General features: G+C 35.9%; 1 protein-coding gene across 2 annotated transcripts in view; it reads left to right on the forward strand.

Annotated features, from left to right (window-relative positions):
- Positions 1-9,035: 9,035 nt before the first annotated feature.
- LOC106073577 (serine/threonine-protein kinase DCLK1-like) overlaps positions 9,036-21,957 on the forward strand; it is a 39,623-nt gene continuing 26,701 nt past the window's right edge. Inside the window, exons 1-2 of one of the 2 annotated variants that reach the window (XM_056003756.1) lie at positions 9,036-9,110; positions 21,128-21,645. In XM_056003756.1, coding sequence (XP_055859731.1) covers positions 21,592-21,645 — 54 coding nt within the window. In that variant the 5' untranslated portion in view covers positions 9,036-9,110; positions 21,128-21,591. Of the gene's footprint in view, positions 9,111-15,793; positions 15,981-21,127; positions 21,646-21,957 lie in introns of those variants that run through there. The other variant, XM_056003755.1, reaches the window with a different exon arrangement.

Raw genomic sequence — 21,957 nt, forward strand, 5'->3', positions numbered from 1 at the left:
ATTTATGACATGCACATTGCAATAGTTCTCTCTCTCACACACACACACACTTTCTTTCTCTGATTGTGTGCAGTCTGTTTGGCACTCATGGGCGTTGCATGAGGGGACAGAGGGAGGGTTTAAACAACACTTTAATGTGTCAATGTTATTTCCTCCACACCCAATCTCGAATCAAGCTGAAATTTTACACACTTATTTAACTTTAAGGGAAAGAAAATGCACTTGACTGGTGTGGTGGTATAAGCTGAATTAGTCCCCTTTAAAATATGTATAAAGAAATAGGTGGCCGCTTTAAAGTTTGAAACCAGCAAAATATAATTATAAAACCTTCTATTTTCATAAGCACTTTCCTTGGCACAGTTGTTAGTATGTTGTCTTGAAGAAGCCTCAATATCGAATTCCCTTCGTTCGTCGTTCCAAATTTGTGTGTGTGTGTGTGTGTGTGGGTAACGTCTGTAATTTACAAGTTAATGTATGCATCACCTATTATAAAAAATTAGGTCATGATAGCTAGTTTAGTTAGTTTAGTTTTGCACTTTATGAGACTGACGGTGAACATACATTGTATAGGGACGACATAGACTTTGGGTTAGAGATTAGAACATACTTTTATTAATCAGTTACTGCTAGACTCTTGAGGGGATAACATCGTTATTAATGACGGACTAGACTGTGGCCCATTCTGTATTAAACGTTATTGAATTTTCATCTTGAGTGAACTTGGTTATTAAGTCTGTGTTCCTGGTGGCACCTGTTCATTCTTGTGGCGGATGTCATGTTCTAGAAACTCGCAGTTGTAATACACCCTACAAGGTACGCACGCATATAGTATAATCAATAACAGAAATACTTCCAGACACCTACGTGACCTACTTACAAAAATGAGAACAAAAAGGGATAAAGCTTTACAGAGGATGGTTGCAAAGTACAAAGTAAACTTTATAAACTGGACTTTAAATATTTTATTTGATTAAACATACTCATAGTCTGTAATGCAGCTTATTTCTTATTTCTTTATATTCCGTAGAGATCTAGATCTTTTATAGACTATTATATAAATATCTTCTTATCTTATATAATACAGACGCTACTTCAAAAAAGAAGATGATTAGGGCCTACGTCCTACGCCTCATGCATTTTGTCTGGCATATTAACCAATAACCTAAATTATATTCCGTATAGATCTAGATCTGTTATAGACTATTATATAAATATCTTCTTATCTTATATAATACAGACGTTACTTAAAAAAAGAAGATGATTACGTCCTACGCCTCATGCATTTTGTCATGCATATTAACCAATGACCTAAATTCTGCTAAGTCACTGGTTTTCCTTGCTAGCTCAGGCAACCTATTCCATGCTCTAATAGCATTAGGGAAGAAGGAGCATTTGTACAAATTTGTCCTAGCATATGGAACGAGGAATGTGCCTTTATCTTTGTGTCTTTCAGAGTATTTTATTAAATTTTGTTTTTGTATTTGAAGATTATGGTTCAGTGTTTTATGTGTAATTGCTACTTTACTTTTCAGTCTTTTATCCTGAAGGCTTTCTAAATTTAGTGATTTTATTAAAGGTGTTACTCTAGTCTAAATAAATACATAAATACACAGATTCTGGGTAGACCCGATCAGCAAAATTGTAAAGCCTATTAGGTAGCATCACATTAGGCGAAAAATTTACGCGGATTGTTACAATCTCGTATGCCCCCTTTGTTCTGGAAAAGATGGCGTTCAACAATTGAAATCATTTCACTCTCCATCGTCTGAAGGTAAAGTGTAAAGAACAATAAAATGCAAAGTACGGGATGATATTTAATTTCTTTTTTTTTAAGGGGGGGGGGTGAGATTTTGTTTACTACGAAAAGGGTAGGCAAGGAGGAGAGAGAAAAGTGATACTAGCATATTTACCGGCCAAAAGTAGGCTACATGTTTGTGTGTTGGGAATCAATTCAACGTAATATAATAGAGACCACAGGCTAAACGTAAGTTTGGCAAATAGGGGAAGTTGAAATGTGAGCCGTTTTATTGAGAATGCAATCTCTGGAACATCCGAACGGATGCATTATTTTTTTTTAACACGTTTTTTTTTTTGTATCTCTTAGGTGCTCGCTAAGAAACGGTTTTGGTGGATTCGCAAACTGAGCGCAGAAATTCGAGAAACGTCGCATTTTCCCCCAAAATGAGAGCCCATTTTTTTTTTAAATTTAGTCTTTCTATATAGCCTATTTATTAATTATATGCAAAAGCCTTGGCAGACAGATTCCAAAGAATTGTGAGAGTGAATGCTGTTACTACGAAACTGGTGAGCAGTGCGTGAAGAGAAAGGTGGTACTAGAATTTACTGGCCAGTGTGTGTGTGTTTGAGGAGCATTTTAAATCGGGACGTTCCAATTCAATGTAACAATTTATAGAATTTACTGGCTACAAGTATGTTTTTTTTTTTTGGGGGAAGGTGGGTGGGGGTGCGTTTACATGCGGACCGCTTTATTGGAAATGTAAAAAAAGGAGGGGAACTTCTGGCCAAAATAAATAGTAGGCCTAATAAATGCCTTGTTTTGAGTCCCCACCAATCGTAGGCCCTATTTTGCCTAATTCTAAGGCCGGTCCTGACCTAAGCTTGAATAGGCCTACTTCCGAACAATGCTTCTCGGCAGTATCGTAGCGTCCGGGTGGAGACTGTCGTTAGAAAGACGGTTAGGCCAACAGCGAAGCGAAACATTCAACGCTCGTTTTTAAATAAAAGTTTTTTTTACCTTTCTGTTTTAATAAGCGGGCTACAAATCGAACTCTACCAAATTATTTTGTTACTGCTCTTATAACAAGAAACACTAAAACATTTGAATTACTGTTTCCATGTTAAAGTTATCAACTGTCTTAAACAATCCATTTTTTTTGTAAGTGGGCCAAATATTCAGTTTTGTAAGTTAACATTTTGTTTTCGTCCTTTTAGATATACATTTTAAATTGGTTTTTCTTAAAAAAAAAAAAAAAAAAAAAACACTTTTTACAAACAAACAACACCTATGTGCTAAAAGAAGGTCAGGATTAAAGTAAAAGATTAGGCTTAAGTCTTTTTTTTTTTAAAGTCTGACTTGCTAGTGCTTACACTAGCTTAAAATCAAATTCTTCTTCTTTATTGGTTCTAGTCTACGTTGAATTATTCCTGTATAAAAAAATGCACACACGCACTTTATCCACTGATAAGAAACTCAATGTCACTCACTGACACTCAGTACTTTTCTAAAAGAAAAAAAAACACACAGTATTATTAGCCTACATCGGATCTGTATAGTAGGCTATAGATCTTATCTTATAAACTACAGACGTTACTTCAAAATGATGATTACGTCCTACTTACGCGAGTCCCAAGGTCAATCTAGTTTTTGTATTTGTATTTTGGGTTTTTGGCACATCGGCACAATTTAGGCCATATCGTGCCCGTAATCCTTCAGGGGTTATTCCACCTTCGTACCACAAGAGCTAAATTCATATAGTTAAGTCATTAAAAACATGTCTATTTACAGTTAACATAGTACAAATTTATTGATTTAAGAAAAATCTGTTGTAAATATAACATGTTCACAATTTCTTTGCCCTGTCAGAAATCATACCACGCAGATAATTATATCTCCCGGACAAAGCCCAGTACCTTCCCTAGGTCAATCTAGTCATGCATGTTAATCTTTGAATTAAATTCTGCCAACTCGTTGGTTTTCCTGGCTGATTCAGGCAACTCATTACATTCTATAGCACTTGGGAAGAAGGAGCTTTTGTACCAATTTGTCCTAGCAAATGGAACAAGGAAAGTGCCTTTATCTTCCTTCGTGTCTTCTCAAGTATTTTATTAGGTTTTGTTTTTGTATTTGAAGATTATGGTTCAGTGTTATTTGTATAATTGCTACTTTACTTTTGAATCTTCCCTCCTGAAGGCTTTCTAAATTTAGCTATTTTACTAAAGGTTTACTTTAGAAATATTTTTTTATCATTGCGCTATGATCCAATAACTTGTCTGGACCAGTTGTACATAGGGAAGGGAAGGGCAGAAGTTCTTGGTGAATGTTTACGTGATCGTTTTGTAAATGCATAATTTTAAAAAAGCTCAAGGGTACTAATTCAACTTCACATCTGTCAAGTACGATTTCTTTCAATTGTTCATTTGTTAACTTTTTTATGGATTCGTGTATTGTCAGGTAAAATAAATAATTGTGCAAAATTTATGCTTAATCCGATATTTGGTGGAAGAAATAATGTGTACAGACTTTTTATCACACAGACGCATTTAATACAAGCTTTATAAAAAAAAAAGAAAAAAAAAAAGCTAATAAATATAAAATAGCTAAGACAGACCGATGAATGGGAACAACCAACCAAAACATGTCTATAGCCTCATTCAGTCGCTAAGCGACTATGGATCATCTCATGGAAATGAGATGAATGCCTGGGCATAGCTGTGGTCGGAACGATGTCGCCCACACATCAGTTCCCCCCCCCCTTCTCCACGCAGCTGATGTATCCAAAGGAACTGCAGTGCCGATACAGTTTGGGGTGAGCGGCGTCGCAAGTTCTGCCAGGGTGTAAGCACTGGGTGCTGCAAACTGCCTTAGGGTCGCCAGCTCCTGATTTTTCCTCAGGGATGACTCCCGAAGCCTTTCCCATGATTAGGTATAGCTGCAAGGCAACAGAGGTTTGAATTCAGAGTTTTCTTTCTCCTAGGTAAGTAGCCAGCAAAGGCTAACGAGCCCCTCCTGCAAGAAGCTTACTGTTTAAGGCACCAGTTACTCGCCTTTGCCCTTTCTCTGTGAGAACAGTTCCGCCAAACTCAATATCTGAGCCACACGTGAAGACCAGAAGTTGGACTGGTTGTCAGAGGCTATTTGAGACGCATGCCATTAGGAAGCATTTTATAGGTAGTGGAGTGCTTACATGCATTACCACTTCCGGCAATGACAACCTTGCGGAACCAACCAAATCATGTAAAACAAAACAATAAAGGTTTTATGTTGTTTGTTTATCTCTTAGTGTTAATAGAGGATTAAAAATCATTGAAGCGCGGAATCCATTATTTTAGAATATGTGGTTGGTATTAGGCCTACACAATAAAGTCTGTCCAGATCTTTTTAAAAATGTGAGGCGAGGTCAATCACGTTACGGGACGTACTGACATTTATAGCGGTCCATTCGGCAACCCCATCGGTCTATTTAGGCACCACCGGGCATTTGTCCGGTTGCCCATGTAGCCAGTCCGCACCTGCAATAATGTCACAATCTTCATTATTTTCAGATCCATGAGATTTAATATTCGAGTTAATAGAAACATTGTAAAATAGGTCTCACTCAAACACACTTTCTTTTTGTACACACATATAAACCTTGCTGCCCGTCCATAGTATTCGTAAAGGGCTGTGCGTGTTGTGACTCAAAGTCTTAAGGTCTTAGGTTTGTTTTTGGAGTTAATTTTTTTTTTTAAAGGGGGCGAGGTAAGGAGATTATGGACATTTCAAATTTCAGTCTCTACTGGGAAAGGGGGGGGGGAGGCGGATGGACAAGAAGACAAGCTTTTAGTGATATTAATTAATTAACTGTTCTATTTTGTGTCTGTTCCAGTTTGAGTTGAGGGGTCCCAAAATTATAACTATAAAAAAAATGAACTAACTTCCATTCTCTGGCACAGACAGGGTCGAGTTTTGCTAGAGGTAAACAAAATTCATCGTAGTCTACTGAGGAATTTTCTGTTAGATGAGATTTGATAGAAGAGGCACTCGGCGCAACAGATAAATCAGGCTTTCTATTGGAGTTGTGGTTTTTATGCAGTGAGCCCACACGCATTTCGGCGTGAAGGGCAATGAAGTGGCAGACATCCAAGTAAGACAGGGCTCGCTGGCCACAGCCAATCTCGAAGCTCCGAGCATTTTTTTCGACAGGCTACAGAACAAATCCGAAAGAACATACCGGAGATTGGCCCGAATAGCACAGTCCACAGCAGCCCTTTCAAAAACTTAAAATAATATGGAAAGACAAGGGCTTAGCCCTCGCACCAAAATCAGACTGATGCGCTCCCTGGTCATGGCCACATTTTTATATATGCTTGTGAGTCTTGGACGCTGAATGCAGAGCTAGAGAGGAGGATGACTCGTGAAATACTGTTAACAATACTTAAACATAATATCCGCAAGAGAGCCAATGTCCTCGTGTAGACCTATTAGTGGGATGGCAGAAGAGACGATTTTTCTTTCATTTTTTAAAAACTGTTCACAGTGTCAGCTTTATAATTTAGTATTTGACGTTATTTGAAAGATGTTCTATCAAAGTTATATTTAGTTACGTGCATTTTATACGATATAATAGGCCTACACTATTTTCAACCAAATCCCACATAGTTGTAGGCCTATATTCTATAGTATCCTTCTTTATTAAAATTGCAAAGCTGTTCTGATTTGACTGTAAATGTGGAGTTCTTTTCTTTAAGCTATGTTGTATATAGTTTTTTCCCATGACAATTAATTAATTTTGTTTCATACAGAAGAGGGGAGCTTATCCCACATTATTGAGATAAATGGCAGTGATTTATTTGGTTATTCCCCTTAGATAAGGTTTAAGTTTTTATATTATTATTTTCTTCTTTCTTCTTTTATTTTGCAAAGTGAACAGATCAGAGAGATGGTAAGATAGTGAGGGATAAGCGCTTGGCTTTCGAACCGGGAGTTCAAAGCCTTGTGAAAACTGTCGCCTGGTCGTGCGGTTTGCGCGCTGGACTTTCGTTCAGATTTATCAATGGCCCAGTGTTCAAACCCTGCCCACTCCCATCCCCCGTCGTCCTGGACTAGGAAGTAATTATCTTTAACTCTGAAGGAACATCCGAAACATGTAAAACATTTTTACAAAGCTAGTAAGTTAAAGAGAATTTGTCAAAGTCAGTTTGTTACGGACAGTCAGTTGCATTAAATGGAGTTGAAGTGATTGGAAGATTAACGAAATTATTTTACAAGATACAAGAAAATGAGTCTTATAAAAGGCAAAGTAAAAGGTTTGTCACATTTTAAGCCAACAAATGAAGCTGTCACTACGTGTATTTTTTGTTTGGGTGATATTGGGTTCAAGTTTATTACGGGACAACGAATTTGTAAAGTGGATGGAGGAAATAGAAGAACCCAGTTGAAGTCGTCAGCATTTCTCCCAGTACAAGGTATTTGTTAAAAGTAATAACCAAACCAGTCGGCTACATTTCCAAATATTTTATATTGCCGTTAAGTGTAACGACATAGTTGAAACCGCCCAACTCATAGCATTTATTTGCGTTACAAACGACATTTTTTCAAATCCTAAACGAGCTTGCAGCTAAGAAAATGATGTGACCTCCACTCTCGAGGTTTAAACCATCATAAATAATATTTCTATAGTAAAGTTGTAAAGTTTCCCTTTCCCTTTCAGACCTTGTGATCTAAAGGGCAGCTGATGTAAAGGTAATGTTTTTTTGTGGCCCACGGTTAACGAGCGTGTCTATTGGCTATAACAACGAACAACCGCCTTAATTTTTACCCAACAAATGTCAGCTACCCATTAGAGCTTGGTGGACTCAGAGGCGCCCAAAAATACCGAAATTAAAAATGCCAGTTTTCACCAGGATTTGAACCCGGAACTCCCGGTTCGGAAGCCAAGCGCTTTTCCCTCAGCCATCGCGCCTCTTTCCATATTTACTGATACAGAGGACTGGCAACAAGAACATTTAGAAAAGTTGTTGAGACAAATGAACCGAACTTGTACGACTATAACTCATTATTAACCAACAAAATCTCTGTGGTAAGGAGTTGAACCCGGGCCTCGTGAAGTTAATCGTGTTTAAAACTGTAAATGTCATCAAATCAAAGTCGATGAACCACTTCACCTCACCTATCTCTTAGTCTTTTGAACTGTTTCGGCACCATACAAGATCTGTTGACATTCTCCATTCTTCACTGATTTTTTGCCTAGGATAGAATTTCATTCAATTACAGGCCTGTCCATTCTTTAATATTGTCTTCCCGTGGCTTTCTCTATCTACCTCTTCTTGTTTTTCTGGTAGGCCTACTGTTCCCTGAAGGTAGGGTTTTGCGAGTTTGCGTTTTTCGACGTGGTTAGCAGGAAGATTTTCTGGCATAATATGAATTTGTTTGTTTCATAATGAATTAGGCCTATAATGAACTATAATGTTATTTTTTGTTGTTGTTTTTTTGTTGGATAGTATTTCAAATCTCAATCTTTTTTTATCATTTTGGAATTGTCTCAAATGATGTTCCAGATTAGATGGCTTATCATAATGACTTAACCATAGACTTATATATTATAGTAGGCTATATATAGGCTAAGTCTATGGACTTAACTTAAATAAAAAGCACAAATGAAATAGCTTGTTCAACAAGGAAGGAATGAAATCACATTTCTAATAACCAAAACTGTAGGCCCTACTCTCTAAAGTTCTTTTTGACTCAGCCATGTACAGTACTCGAGTATTACTTTCATGTATACATGATGTTAAAATTTTAAAAAATTCATTCGACTACAGGGCTACAGTTCAAAGGATTATCTAAGGTACAAATCATTAATAGGAAATGAAATTTCTCGACATGCTTAAAATGAGATCCACAATCCGTAGACCCCTATATAGGCTGCCTGGTCGAGCGGTTTGCGCGCTGGACTGTCGTTCAGATATATCGATGGTCGAGGGTTCAAACCCTGCCCGCTCCCATCCCCCGTCGTCCTGCGGGAGGTTTGGACTAGGACGTAATTATCTTCAACTCTGAAGGAACATCCGAAACATGAAAAACAGGTCATAGACCCCCCTCCTTATTTTTTTTTTTACTTCCGTAGATCCCTTGAAAGTCCTAGTAGACCCATGGGGGTCTATATACACCACTTTGGGAATCACTGACTTAGCCTTTTTTTTTTTTATATGAACCATGTATGAACGAATTGTAATCAGACAAGATATATATATATATATAATTATAATGCGAATGGGCGGAAGTTTGACAATAATAATGGCGGCTCTGTAACAAATCATAACATGTTATTTCAAAGATTTAATGTACTACATGGACATTCTTTATAGATATAAACTTAACCCTAGAGCAAGTACAATTACATTTATAATAATAATTTAAGATTTATTTTTAGATGTAGAGATCTATATAAAATTCTAGCTATTCTAAAATGTTTCATAGGGAATTATTTACATTTTGAATTTATCTTAAGACTGCATGTTAATCCACATTAAACTATATGGCGTCCCTAGTGACAAGTAACGTAGTTACCGTTCTTGATTGACTTACTGTGCATTCCAATAGACTAGACTACTATAGACCATTACTATTAGATATAGAGTTATATTGCTTTATAAATGTAGATCTAGATTCTATTATTTAATTTTAAATATCTAATTATGTTCTATTTACGCTAAGACAGTATCTGATTCTGAATATGTGCCTTATATTTATGGGAAATAAGTCGATTAAAATTAGATTTTATTTGACGTATAACCTAGTCCAAGTAATCAGTAATGAAGTATTAGTCTAGTATTAGTAAGTATAGGGCCTGCCCTACTACTACTAGTCTAGACTGTCTAGAATCTAGATGTAGATCTAGATGATCTACTCTGAGTCTGATCATCTAATCAATCTAATCATTTAAATCATCTATCAGTATTATTATTAACTTAAGTTAAGGTAATATAATATAAAATAAAGTTACAATACAACCAAGTATAATAATATCTCTCAATCTCTGTTATATATTATAGTTACAGACTATAGTAAAAAGTATAGTTATAGTTATTTTTTATAGACAATATTCATTTGCATTTCAATTATTATAATGATAATCATGTCATAGTCTCTATTTTAGAGATAGATCTAGATTTGTATTTCTAGATCTATAAATGATCTTAGTTTAAGATAATGACTTTATTGACTTTAACAATTTATTCTATAGATTCTAATAGTTAATCTAGACTTTTAATTAAATTAGATTTGAAATTTTGATTAAGACTTGGTCTAAATTTATCTAGATTTCTAGATATTTATTCTATAGATTCTAATATTTAATCTAGACTTTTAATTAGATTTGAAATTTTGATTAAGACTTGGTCTAAATTTATCTAGATCTATAGATCTATATTAATTTAATAAGCATTGTCTTTGAATAAAATGTCTATAAATTTAGTCACTTAAGATGCATCCAGTACCTAGGCTATATCTTTATCTATATTAATTATATTTCTCCTGATGAGGCAGAACAAGTTTAAACCTACATTTTCTTACACTTAATTTTTCTTTTTTGTTATAAGTGTATGTCTTTAACAGGGGCTTTTATTTGGTTCTTAATAATAAGAGTACAAATCAATTGCAAATATTTAAACTGACATTATATGTTGTAATCATAAACTTATTATTGGCATGATTAAATTGTAAACTGTATTGTTAAAAATTTCAACACATTTTCATTTCATTAATTGTTTTTCTTTAAAAAAAAACTTGTAAGAGAAAATATTTCATGACATAGTAGTTATGATTATAATAATAATTTAATTTATAAAAAACATAATGTACACTCATCCCTAAAATGCCCATTTGGCCAATGTTCATCCCCCAAATCAGGCCCATGTGTTTAGTCCTTTCAGGTCCTTACTGTTGCCCCTCTAGGGCTTCATCTGGGTCCTCTGCCAGACTTGCCCCTTAAGAACCTGTGTTTGGACTTACATTAACTCCCCCCAAAGAGCCAAGTATCTTTGTCCCTTTTGGGGCCCATGAGTCCATCCCCTTACTGAACCCACAATGGTTTTTTTCTGGGCCCACTGACTTAGCCCAATCTCAGCCCTTAGGGAACCTGTTTGGGCCATTGTTCATCCTTGTTCATGGGCTCAATGTGGTTAGTATGGGCTGGCTCAGTTGGAACCCTTATCCAGCCCAAAATCTTTGCTATCAGGGAAGGTGCTGGGATAGCATTACAAACATATATATATATATATATATTTGTGTGTGTGTATATTTAGGCCCCTATATCTTATAAAATACAGACATAGCTTAAAAAAAGAAGATGATTATGTCCTATGCATGTCCTTAGGTCATGCATGCTGCATGTTAATCAATGACTTAAATTGTGCCAAGTCACTGATTTTCTTGGCTGACTCAGGCAACTCATTTTATGTTTTAGTAGCCCTAGTACAAATAATATGAAATTTTCCGAGGATATGGAACAAGAAATGTGCATTTATCTTTGTGTTTCTTAGTATTTAATTAGGCTTTGTTTTTGTATTTGAAGATTATGGCTCAGTGTTTTATGGATAATATATAATTTCTACTTTACTTTTAAGTCTTCTATCCTTAATTAAGGGTTACTAAATTTATTGATTTTACTAAAGGTGTTACTCTAGTCAAATGCAAATATTTGTTTGCTATGAATCTCACTGCTCTAGTTTGTGTCTGTTCTAGTTTTTTAATGTTTTCTTGCATATATATCTGACCTAGTAGCATAAAATCTAGTACACACAAGTAATGACAATTAAATGACTGTATCAAATACTGTTGAAAATAAGATTGACTTTTGTGAATTACAGTCATAGAGCATGATTTAAATCTAGAGCTAGACCTAAATTCCTAATCATGTAGAATAATAGTCCTTGGGTTTGAACTCTGCACACCACCCTCCCCATTTGTTCTGCGGGAGGTGTAAGCTAGAATCTTCAATTCTAAAGGAACACCCGAAACATGTAAAGCAAACAATTATAAGTATCCTATATAACATTTACATTTAAGGACAAGTCACAGGTGTAACCTTTCTTTTTAAATATTTTTTAAATATCCAATTGTATTTTACTGTTTGTAATTATAATATATTCTATTAATAAATATAGATATTGATTAATATAAAGAAGGCATTTGATCTTTACAGAACTTTGTTAACAATGTTTATTCACTACAACAATTCAATTACAAATATAAATATTCCTTTAAATTTAAAAGCATGTAGGTTGTTTTTTTTTTTCAATTTTTTGTTCTTTTAGTAGGGCTGTTAAACAATCCTTGTTAGCATACTTTAAGAGTATATTCTCCATAAATTATATATCTCCATATTTAAAAAAAAAAAAGATTATTTTTTAAATAATATATTTTTAACAGAAATCAATATAATCTCTAGACTGTATTAACAGCTAGTATAAATTCCAATAAAAAATCGCCTAAACATGCCGGAACGTGTGAAATAGATATCAAGGCCACAGCTTTAAATTGCTAACTCAGTTTAAGAGTCCTTAAATAGTTACAGAGTATTTCACTTAAATTGCTAGAAAACTATAACAAATTATGCCTCCCCCTCTCCAAAAAAAAAGTTATATTGAAGAATAAATAGCTAGAATGTTTATTTTATATCTTTCATTTGAATCATCTGCCTGCTTGCAAAATCTATTATCTGGATTAAAATGAATCAGCTTGAAAATTAGATTTGATTTTTTTTATGCTCCTTTTTTCCGATAATTTTGGTAGGCTGGGGCCATGTTTGCCCTCTTGCTCATACTTGCACCTCCACCATCTCCTAAAATAATTCTGCAACTTCTTCATTTCAAAAGAGTCTGCTAAATTGTAAAATGATGTTACCTAAGCCAAAAAAGATATATGCACATTCAGTAGGTACAATGAATACTGTGAATATCTGTACATTGATATTACGCGGATATATAGGCTACCCAGAGTTGGACTCATACAGTTCTTACGAGTGTTTGAAAATCTTAAGTAATCCTCGCCTAATCCAATAACTTTCCATAATTCAATACTTTTTGTCATTTACCTGTACATGAAGTGTTTTATCTTTACTCTTGAGGGTGTCTAAGTTACTTACAAGTTATTGAAGTTATTAACATTTTAAACAAACGTTATTAGGCTGAACGAGAAGTCAGTTTTTTTTCAATTGATTTTTTTTTTTTAGATATTATGAATAGCGTGTTCTTTTCACAGAGTTTATATCAACTCTGTCTGTCTGTCTGTCTGGTGCAGATCTTGTAGACACTATTTTTTTCACCCATTTCCCATTCTAGGATCAAGTTGAAACTTTGCACGATTATTAATTGTCGATAACAACACATAACCCAATCAAAAGATTAGTTAGTTAATTAATTTGTGGTAATTAATTAATTTTGTTTTTACAACTTAACTTTAACCATTTTTATGGGTTAATGACGATAAAAAATGTTAACTCAATCAGATTATCAGGTGGTTTTTATGCTAGTGTTACACTTTTAACAATTTATTAGGCAAAGCAATAATTCCATAAAACTACTTTAATAGTTACTAGAATCATTAACCTTTTTGTCAGGATAAGTACTTTAAAAAAAAACAACCAAAAATACTAAGCTTATTTAGTCTTTGAAGATTTATTAACACATTATATTTCCCGAATCAATTTAAACTAAAAGCACTAACAGCCATTCACAAGTCTTGTAAGCTATAATCATTACTATTCATAAACACTGACACCTTTTAAAAACACATTTCCTGTCACTCCAGTATTTGTTTTGGTCCCTTTTTTAGGGTGTGAGGACTATAATGGCACTATACCACATACGTATCTTGAACCTTTACTGTATACATTTCAACTGTTTAGTCATTGCCACGCAAATGGTCGTCTGTGAATGGCAATCTGTTGGAGTCTCGCTTTCATGAGTATCGATAGGAGTTTCTTTTGTATTTGTCAAGCTGATAGTGCGTGCTACAAAGTAAATACAGATATGTTAGCAGTCGCTGGGATTTACCGACTGTACTAACTGGCAAGAGTTTAGGTATGCAAATTTGTCTTAATCCCACCCCATGCCTAGCTTGCCATGAAGTCATATGTTTAGTATTGACCTTCAGTTGTCTGGGTGGAACAAAGGAAATTTGAACACAAATAAAGTGGCGGAGATGTAACTAGTTAAGTGCATTATAGCCTTTAGGGCACTTTAGGCCGTGTTGGTCAGATGGGTTTGTTATGGCACGATTTGGAATTAGTTATTTGTTTCGGGAATAGGGGGGGGGGGAGTTTTTACTTAGTGACGATGACGTGATAGTTTTGAAAAAGTAAGAACGATATAGGAGTCGACACAAACAAACCGCTTTTCTTAACAACGTAGAAAGAAGAAGCATTTATAATCGGCTAGAAGTAGGTGACATTCGACGGTTCCCTTCATGAGTATTAAACGTGTTTAATGTTCAAAAACCAGTCGACTACCTCTATTGATTGTTCGGCCTTTCGCCGGTGTTATCGGTTTCGTTCAGTGTTACCTCCATTTTGGGTTTGTTTTCATCCGACACCGCGGAAGCGCATAACAGGTTGTATTTAGACAGCTCCTCCAACCAACTTTTTAATTACTCGCACACAAATTTAAGTAAAAGTTTGACGTCTGCTTCGCTCTCGGTATTATTTTGGAGAGTTCAGATAGGAAGTCCCATATCTGAGATGAAACGCGCATACTGATTGGTTTCAAGAGCATATCTCCATATAGTTTAAGTTTTCTAGGGATGCTTTGGCGTTAGTGTCTTATTCGGCCCTCTCGATATAAGGACTCTCTATTATTTTCTTCATTTCTTTCGTATAGATAAGACTTTTTTTTATTGCTTATTCATTCTAGCATATTTGACCAGTATGTCAGCTTAAGTTTGAAATCAGCGAATAAAATAGACTCAATTATAATCAGGAAAAAAACCCCGCATCTTTTCAATATCAGTGTAAAACTGTACGAAAATACAAATTAAATCACAAAATGTTAAAGGATTTTTAATATATCTTTCAACTCACCGGTGGCTGAGTGGTTAAGCGCTTGGCTTCCAAACCTGGGGACCTGGGTGCGAATCTCGATGAAAATTGGGATTTTGAATTTCGAGATTACTAGGGCGCCCCTGAGTCCACCCAAATCTAATGGGCACCTTACTTTAGTTGGGGAAAGTAAAGGGGTTGGTTGTTGTGCTGGCCACATGACACACTCGTTAACCGTGGACCACATAAACAGATGACCTTTACATCCATGTACCCTATAGATCACAAGGTCTGAAAGGGAAAGTTTTACCACTCGACAGCACTTGACTGTATTGTGCGCAATGAGTGGAAAACAAATTATTTGTTCTGTGACAGTTCGCATAACCTAATCTCTCCATTTGTCCCGGTCAGCAGCTGTTCTTAGTAGGATATCAAGAGAGAGGCCGGTCCATTCTTTCACGTTGACCAGGCAGCATTTCTTTTCGGACGACCTTCTCTTTGTGCTCCCTCCACTGTGCCTTGAAGGATGACATTTTTGACAGTGAGTCTTACATTATCATTTGCTACATAGTCAGTGTACAAATAACGAGACGTGGAAAATAGGTTGGGAAGGGAGTTTCCTAAGGCATTCATATTATAATAAAGTTGTCACTATTCGCACTTGACAAGTACCTCAGAAGTTGACTTCTATCGAGCATACATTTGTGCTAACTCAACATAGACAATGACATTTAAAGACCTTTAAAAAAAATAAAAGTACCCCCCCCCCCAACTCACACACAGTGTACCTCCCCCCCCCAACGAATCAAACAAACAAAGAGATTTTCTGCCCCGATACTCAAACCCCCCCCCCTCTCTCTCCTTCCCCACCTCTCAGTATTCCTGTGAATTAGACATTTATTCCGTAAGTTTGTCCCAATGTAAGCCGATCGATTCGTATTGATTGATTGGTGCCAGTAAACCGCTCTATTCGGCTATTGATTTCGGCTTGGTAGTTTTTGTGTTTCCCCCTTTGACGTTCATGCCTTTTAAAAAATGTGAGCTCTCCTGTGTGAGAGTTAAAAAAAAAAGTTGTTATTAGGCAACGTACGTGCTGAATTTTTCGTTCCTAGCGTAAATGATAGGTCTACGTGTGCAGCTTTTAATTTTTAACTTGAACATAAATCTTCAAGAAACTCCATTCACTCTAGGATATTCACCAGCACAGCACCAAAATGTGATATAGTAAGTGTTTACTTTATTTCTGATATAACTATGCCATAAATCCGGGTTTGGATTTAGATTTGATAAGGCCTAAATCTATTTGATCTATGGGGCCCTATATTATATAAGTTAAGTCCAGATATTATATATCAAATACAAATATATTAATTTCGTATACCCAAAGGGTTAAACTGATATACAATTAAGAAGTATATAAAAAGTGAAACAATACACCTTTAACTTAAAATAAGCATTACTCAGAACAAATTCATTCGGACAAAAATGTTTTGGGAAAGAAAGTGAACGTAAATACTCTTCTGTATAATTCCCTATGACATTGTAATTAAGAAATTTATATTTATACAACACTCTGAATCTAATACGTTTAATGATTTCTTAACAATCGCGACACGAGACACAGTGTGATAATTGTTGTTGACTGTAACGGATGCATGTGTAAATCAAATGTAGTTGAAGTATCTCTAACGATGTTAAATCATACTAAGTGCGTGCGTACCTTGTTTGCGAGTTTCTTTATTATGACATCCACCACAAGAATGAACAGGTACTAAACAGGAACACAGACTCAATAACTAAGTTCACTCAAGATGAAAATTCAATAACGTTTATTACAGAATGGGCCACAGTCTAGTCCGTCACTATAAAACGATGTTATCCCCTCAAGAGTCTATCAGTAACTGATTAAATAAAAGTCTATTCTAATCTCTAACCCAAAGTCTATGTCGTCACTATAAAATGTATGTTCACCGTCAGTCTAATAAAGTGCGGAACCCAACTAACTAAACTAGCTATCCAACATGACTTATAACATCAAACTGCTGGTAGACAACTTAATTGCTGTAGGCAGTAAAACTTGAAGAACTTCTTTGTGAAAAAAACTAAATAGAGCTTTTATTACAGTATAGACAAAATCAACTTGAGATAAAAGGGAATAAACGTAGCAGACTTGTGTAATAATATAAAATGGTATTTTGAACAAATTCTGACTCACTACAAAAACACGTCTTTTCACTCTGGCATTCTGGAGTCGTTTATTCTACTTAAGACATTGATTAACATACATGACTAAATGGATCTAGGATCACGCGTAGGACGAAATCATCTTCTTTTTTTGAAGTACACAAATGAGGTTGGACCTGAATCGCTCTGAGCATGCTATAAGCATGAAAGTAGCGCTATATAAAAGCTATAATAATAATAAAAAAGTAAGGTCTTTGTTTCATAAGATAAGACCGCTGAGGACAATGCCGCTAATTCTTGCATCATTCACCCTACAAAGCCACAAATCAATTGCTAACCTCTTCCCACCGTAACCATAGAAACACACACAGTCCATAACAATAATGACTAATACAAATTAGAGGTCCGAATTTACTCTGTGCAGTCTCCCATAGCCTCATCCTCAGAGGAGGGTTTCAAAAAGCCATAAACAAACCCTTAAAATTGTTATCTAATATTCATACTAAATAAAAAAGAAGGAAAATGAGGGTTTCAATAGACTCAAAAGTAAAGTAGCAATTATACATAAAACACTGAACCATGATCTTCAAATACAAATCTAAATCTTATAAAATACTCAGAAAGACACGAAGATAAAGACACATTCCTCGTTCCATATGCTAGGACAAATTTGTACCAATGCTCCGTCTTCCCTAGTGCTATTAGAACATGGAATGGGTTGCCTGAGCTAGCCAGGAAAACCAGTGACTTGGCAGAATTTAAGTCATCGGTTAATATGCTTGACTAAATGCATGACGTTAGGACGTAATCATCTTCTATTATGAAGTAACGTCTGTATTATATAAGATAAGAAATCAAAATTCTCCTAGAATTGATTTAGAACATTTGAAGTCTTCTAAACAAATAAGTCAAAAAGTCCTGCCCAGCGCATTTAATAACTTAAATCCGACCCTGATACGCTATTCCAGAAACATGCAATAAAGTTTATTTAAAAAATAAAGGTCAACGCTTGCTTTATAACGTAACGTTTCTAATAAAAAAATACATAATTGATATTTTGGCAAGCCATATTATAGAAATATGTGGCTCTTCTGGAATGTCTGTCCTCGCCCTGAGAGAATGGGAGGTAACTCATGACATTTACTGATTCCCACTCTCATTGTTAAGCAGCTTTTCAAGTCGCTGGTCCATTCCCTCCGTTCTCCCCCGTGTTTATTGACTAAGTAACGATCTATAAGAGCCAGATTGTGTTGCGACTTTATTTGGTTCACCAAACAGTAAGTATATGGTCAAGTGGCGTTGAAGTGGCCTGGCTACTTCGTGGTCTGTTCCCATTCGCCGCAGCGGCGATCCCATTGTCCATCATAGACCTTTATCAGATTAAACGACAGCAAATCCTTCTGAAAATAAACGGCGGCCTCATTAGGCGGCCTCAGAATCATCGGATATTTCCGCTGCCAGTGCCGCTCTGACCAGGAAATGTAACGTAATCAAAAGATTCTTGTTGAGTTTTGTAAGGAAAAGTGGAACGTTGAATAAAGTCTGCAACTTAGTTTAAGACTTGGTGCAAGTAACAGACTTACTGTAGGCGTGAGTGGGTATCAAGTTTAACAACAATATTTCATGTCCTCATTTAAGACAGACCTAATTAATTTATACACTTTGCAATTAGCGATGAGTGAAAATAAAAACAACAACAATGTAAATGTTTATAAATTCCAATTAGTGTCTCTGATCCTCTTATCACCAAAGCACCAGCTAAGGTAGCATGCTCAGTTCAAAGCCAGACATTTTGTGCCAAAAATAAACCTCACTAATCAAAACAAACGAATATTCACATTTGATTAGAGTAATACCATTAGTAAAATAACTAAATTTAGAGACACTTCAGGACAGAAGAATAACAAGCAAGGTAGTAATACATGTACTAACATAAAACACTAACCATAATTTACAAATAGAAAAACAAAACCTAATGAAATACTCTGAAAATTGAAAGATAGAGGCATTTTTCTTATTCCATACGCTAGAACAAATTCATACAAGTGCTCTTTCTTCCCTAGCTCAATTAGAGAATGGATGGTAATGGGTTGCCTGAATCAGCCAGTAAAACCAAAGACTTAGCTGAGTTTAAGTCATTGATTCACACTCATGACACATGAAATACGAAGGACTTAATTATCTTCTTTTTTTGAAGTAACGTCTGTAATATATAAGAAGATAATAAAGTGCATCAATACCTCGACAAACACTCAGACCCCTCTCCCGTGATGTTAACAATGTTGTCATTGTCAACAATGAACAATTTTCTTCTTCTGCCCCTTGGTCCTTTGTTGGACCGTTGGGGCGCCACACATGATCTGTCGACCGTCTCCCTCCATTCCTCTCTGTCTTTTGTCAGGATTATAGTCTCTTTCATAGCCTCTGCTTCTACTTCTTCCAGGTACTGTTACTTGTAGAATGGTCTTTTCTAGCCTGGAGGATCTGGTCATTATGGACGATTAATATATAATCTAAATTGTTAACACATTGTAAATAATTACTTGTTCCTACTTTTAAATGTCGAGACAGATGCTACTAAAAATCTGTTAACATTTTTTAATTTAACAAAGGTTTTTAGTACTTATTTATTTAAAAATTTTTAACTCTTTCTCTCCGTAATTATTTTCCTCGTTCCGATAGAATTATTCAATTTGCTCATTTGCATTTCACTATCCTTGTTTAACTTCAATAACTTTTTTGTTTGTCATCACAAAATGTTATGTTTGGTATCGATTTGCAGGGAAATGCGTGCTCCTGTTACACAACACATACTAAGGTTTATAACTCCAAAAATTAATTTATTTGAATGGGGTCAAAACAACGTTGGCAGCGTCAATTAGGAGTGTAAGAGTTAAAACACATGTTATAGGATGTGCTATAAATAGCATAATCAAGAGCTAATGATAGGTCGGTTTGGCGTGGTAAGTCGGTATGACATGCATTACTTCTCATAGCTTGACTCACCCACTGTTTCCCAAATATATGTGTCGCCTTTTAGTTCCCTGATTTACTCATTCAAGTGACTAATAGCTCTTAAAAAATGTGCATGTTCTGTTACACAATGGGTCCATGCGAAAAATTTAAAGCGCTCGTCACATCTGTACGTTTGAAAACAGTCATTAGCAAATAGTGTTACAGTGGAATTGGGTGGGTGCAAAGCCCTGGTCCATGACCCCCCCCCCCCCCCCAATATCGACACTGTCATCATGGCTTCACATAACATTAAACAACGCTATGGCACCCCTGTAATAATGCAATGGGTACCGAGTCACATAGGTGTGACTGACAACACTATTGCAGACTCCTTGGCCCACCAGGGAGGGCAAATTCCACCCACCAAACAGGCTGTAGGCTTTCATCATGCTCTGGCTATAATTCAAAAAACAGAAATGAAAAAGTGGTCTGAGTGCTAGGACAAGTCCCAAAAAGCCCGCGAAGTCTGGGAGTGCATGAGGCGCCCTGACCGCACTTCCCCGTGGTGGAGGCTGTCCAGGCCTGAACAAGCTATTATAGCACAGTACAGGATAGGCCACTGTCCTGTTGGCTCATATTTCTCACGGCTATGGCCAAATTTCAATTCACGGTGTCCCCACTGCGGGGAAGAAGAGGAAACCGTGCCTCATATTCTGTTTGACTGCCCCAGACTTGTTGAAACCGTCTCGGCAGGTCTGGTAAACCAAAAATTCTTGACCTGTATGGTGACATGCATGCACTAAGCAATACAGCAGGGTTTCTGTCCAGGGGGGGGGGCTTTTGCAAGAGAGGATTTAAGCCTCTCAAGCCCTCACTCAAATGGAGTTTGATGATGATAATGATGACTGCTACCCGTTTGGATATAACTCAATTCTTTATTTAGTTGGCATCATTGAAATTCTATTAATTGTCCAGAATGTTGTTTAATTTTGTCATGAAAATCTCCAAGACCTTCAAAAATATTCAAATAATGTTATTTAAGTTTAGATCTGGTGTTGATTTTGTGTGTGTGTGTGTGTGTATGTAAAAGGTGAGGGGTCAATAACGACAGAAGGAAGGAAGACTAATAATAAATACTTACAGGCGTACTCTCGTATAATGATCGTGTCATCGAAATTTCCATGACACAGACATATAGAAATTGATCTAATTTATTGCCATTTACTTTACAGGTATACGAGTTATCGATCTTTGCCAGGATCTGGAATCAAGTAGCAGAAGTCAAGCATGACCGGTGTTATTATAGACCAACGATCACAAGGGAAGTTATGTTTTTAAAAGGACAGTTAAAGCACAATGATCTAGCAGACGAGATTGGTGGAATTTTCAAATTTTAAAACGGAACTATTGTTATGAAACAAAACAACTTTTTTATATTCAATGTCACGTTCTGTGGATTTTTCTGAATATCACAGGCAATAAAACATTTTTATAACAATGGCATGTTCACAAACAGGCCTACACGGAGCGCACAGATTGATCAGGTTAACTTTCTTTGGGACGATGGCTTTCACATAAGTTTTTATCAACAAAGCACGCACTCCAGTATGATTAAGATAATGGATGTACAATTAAAACTTTGCATTGAGTCCACTTTCCTGGGCTGAAGTGAGGTCATCGTGGTCCAGCACCTACTATGTCTGTGATGGCTGAAGACATTTCCAGAGGCGTAGTCACAAACTCCAGCCAGGTAGGGCTTTACAATATGAGTACCATACCTTAACCATGAATTTAAAACGCATCCTGTGTAAATTGCCGTATTTCCTGTTTTATTTTCTCCTCTATTTTAACGTGTTACTACAGTAACTGTTGTCCTAATATCAGAAAGCTAATTTTCACTTTGCTCAGTGAATATTTATTTTAAATAATTGACAAAGTCAAGACAATAAAAAGGAAGCCATAGCTTTATGTTGTTGTTTTTTTAGCAGCATTGTCACTAGGTGATATCTTTCAGATAAAGGCCTATATTTTTTTACTAATTGTATTACATAATAGAGGTTTG

This window comes from Biomphalaria glabrata, chromosome 11, assembly GCF_947242115.1.
Source record: "Biomphalaria glabrata chromosome 11, xgBioGlab47.1, whole genome shotgun sequence".
In the NCBI taxonomy this organism is placed as follows: domain Eukaryota; kingdom Metazoa; phylum Mollusca; class Gastropoda; family Planorbidae; genus Biomphalaria; species Biomphalaria glabrata.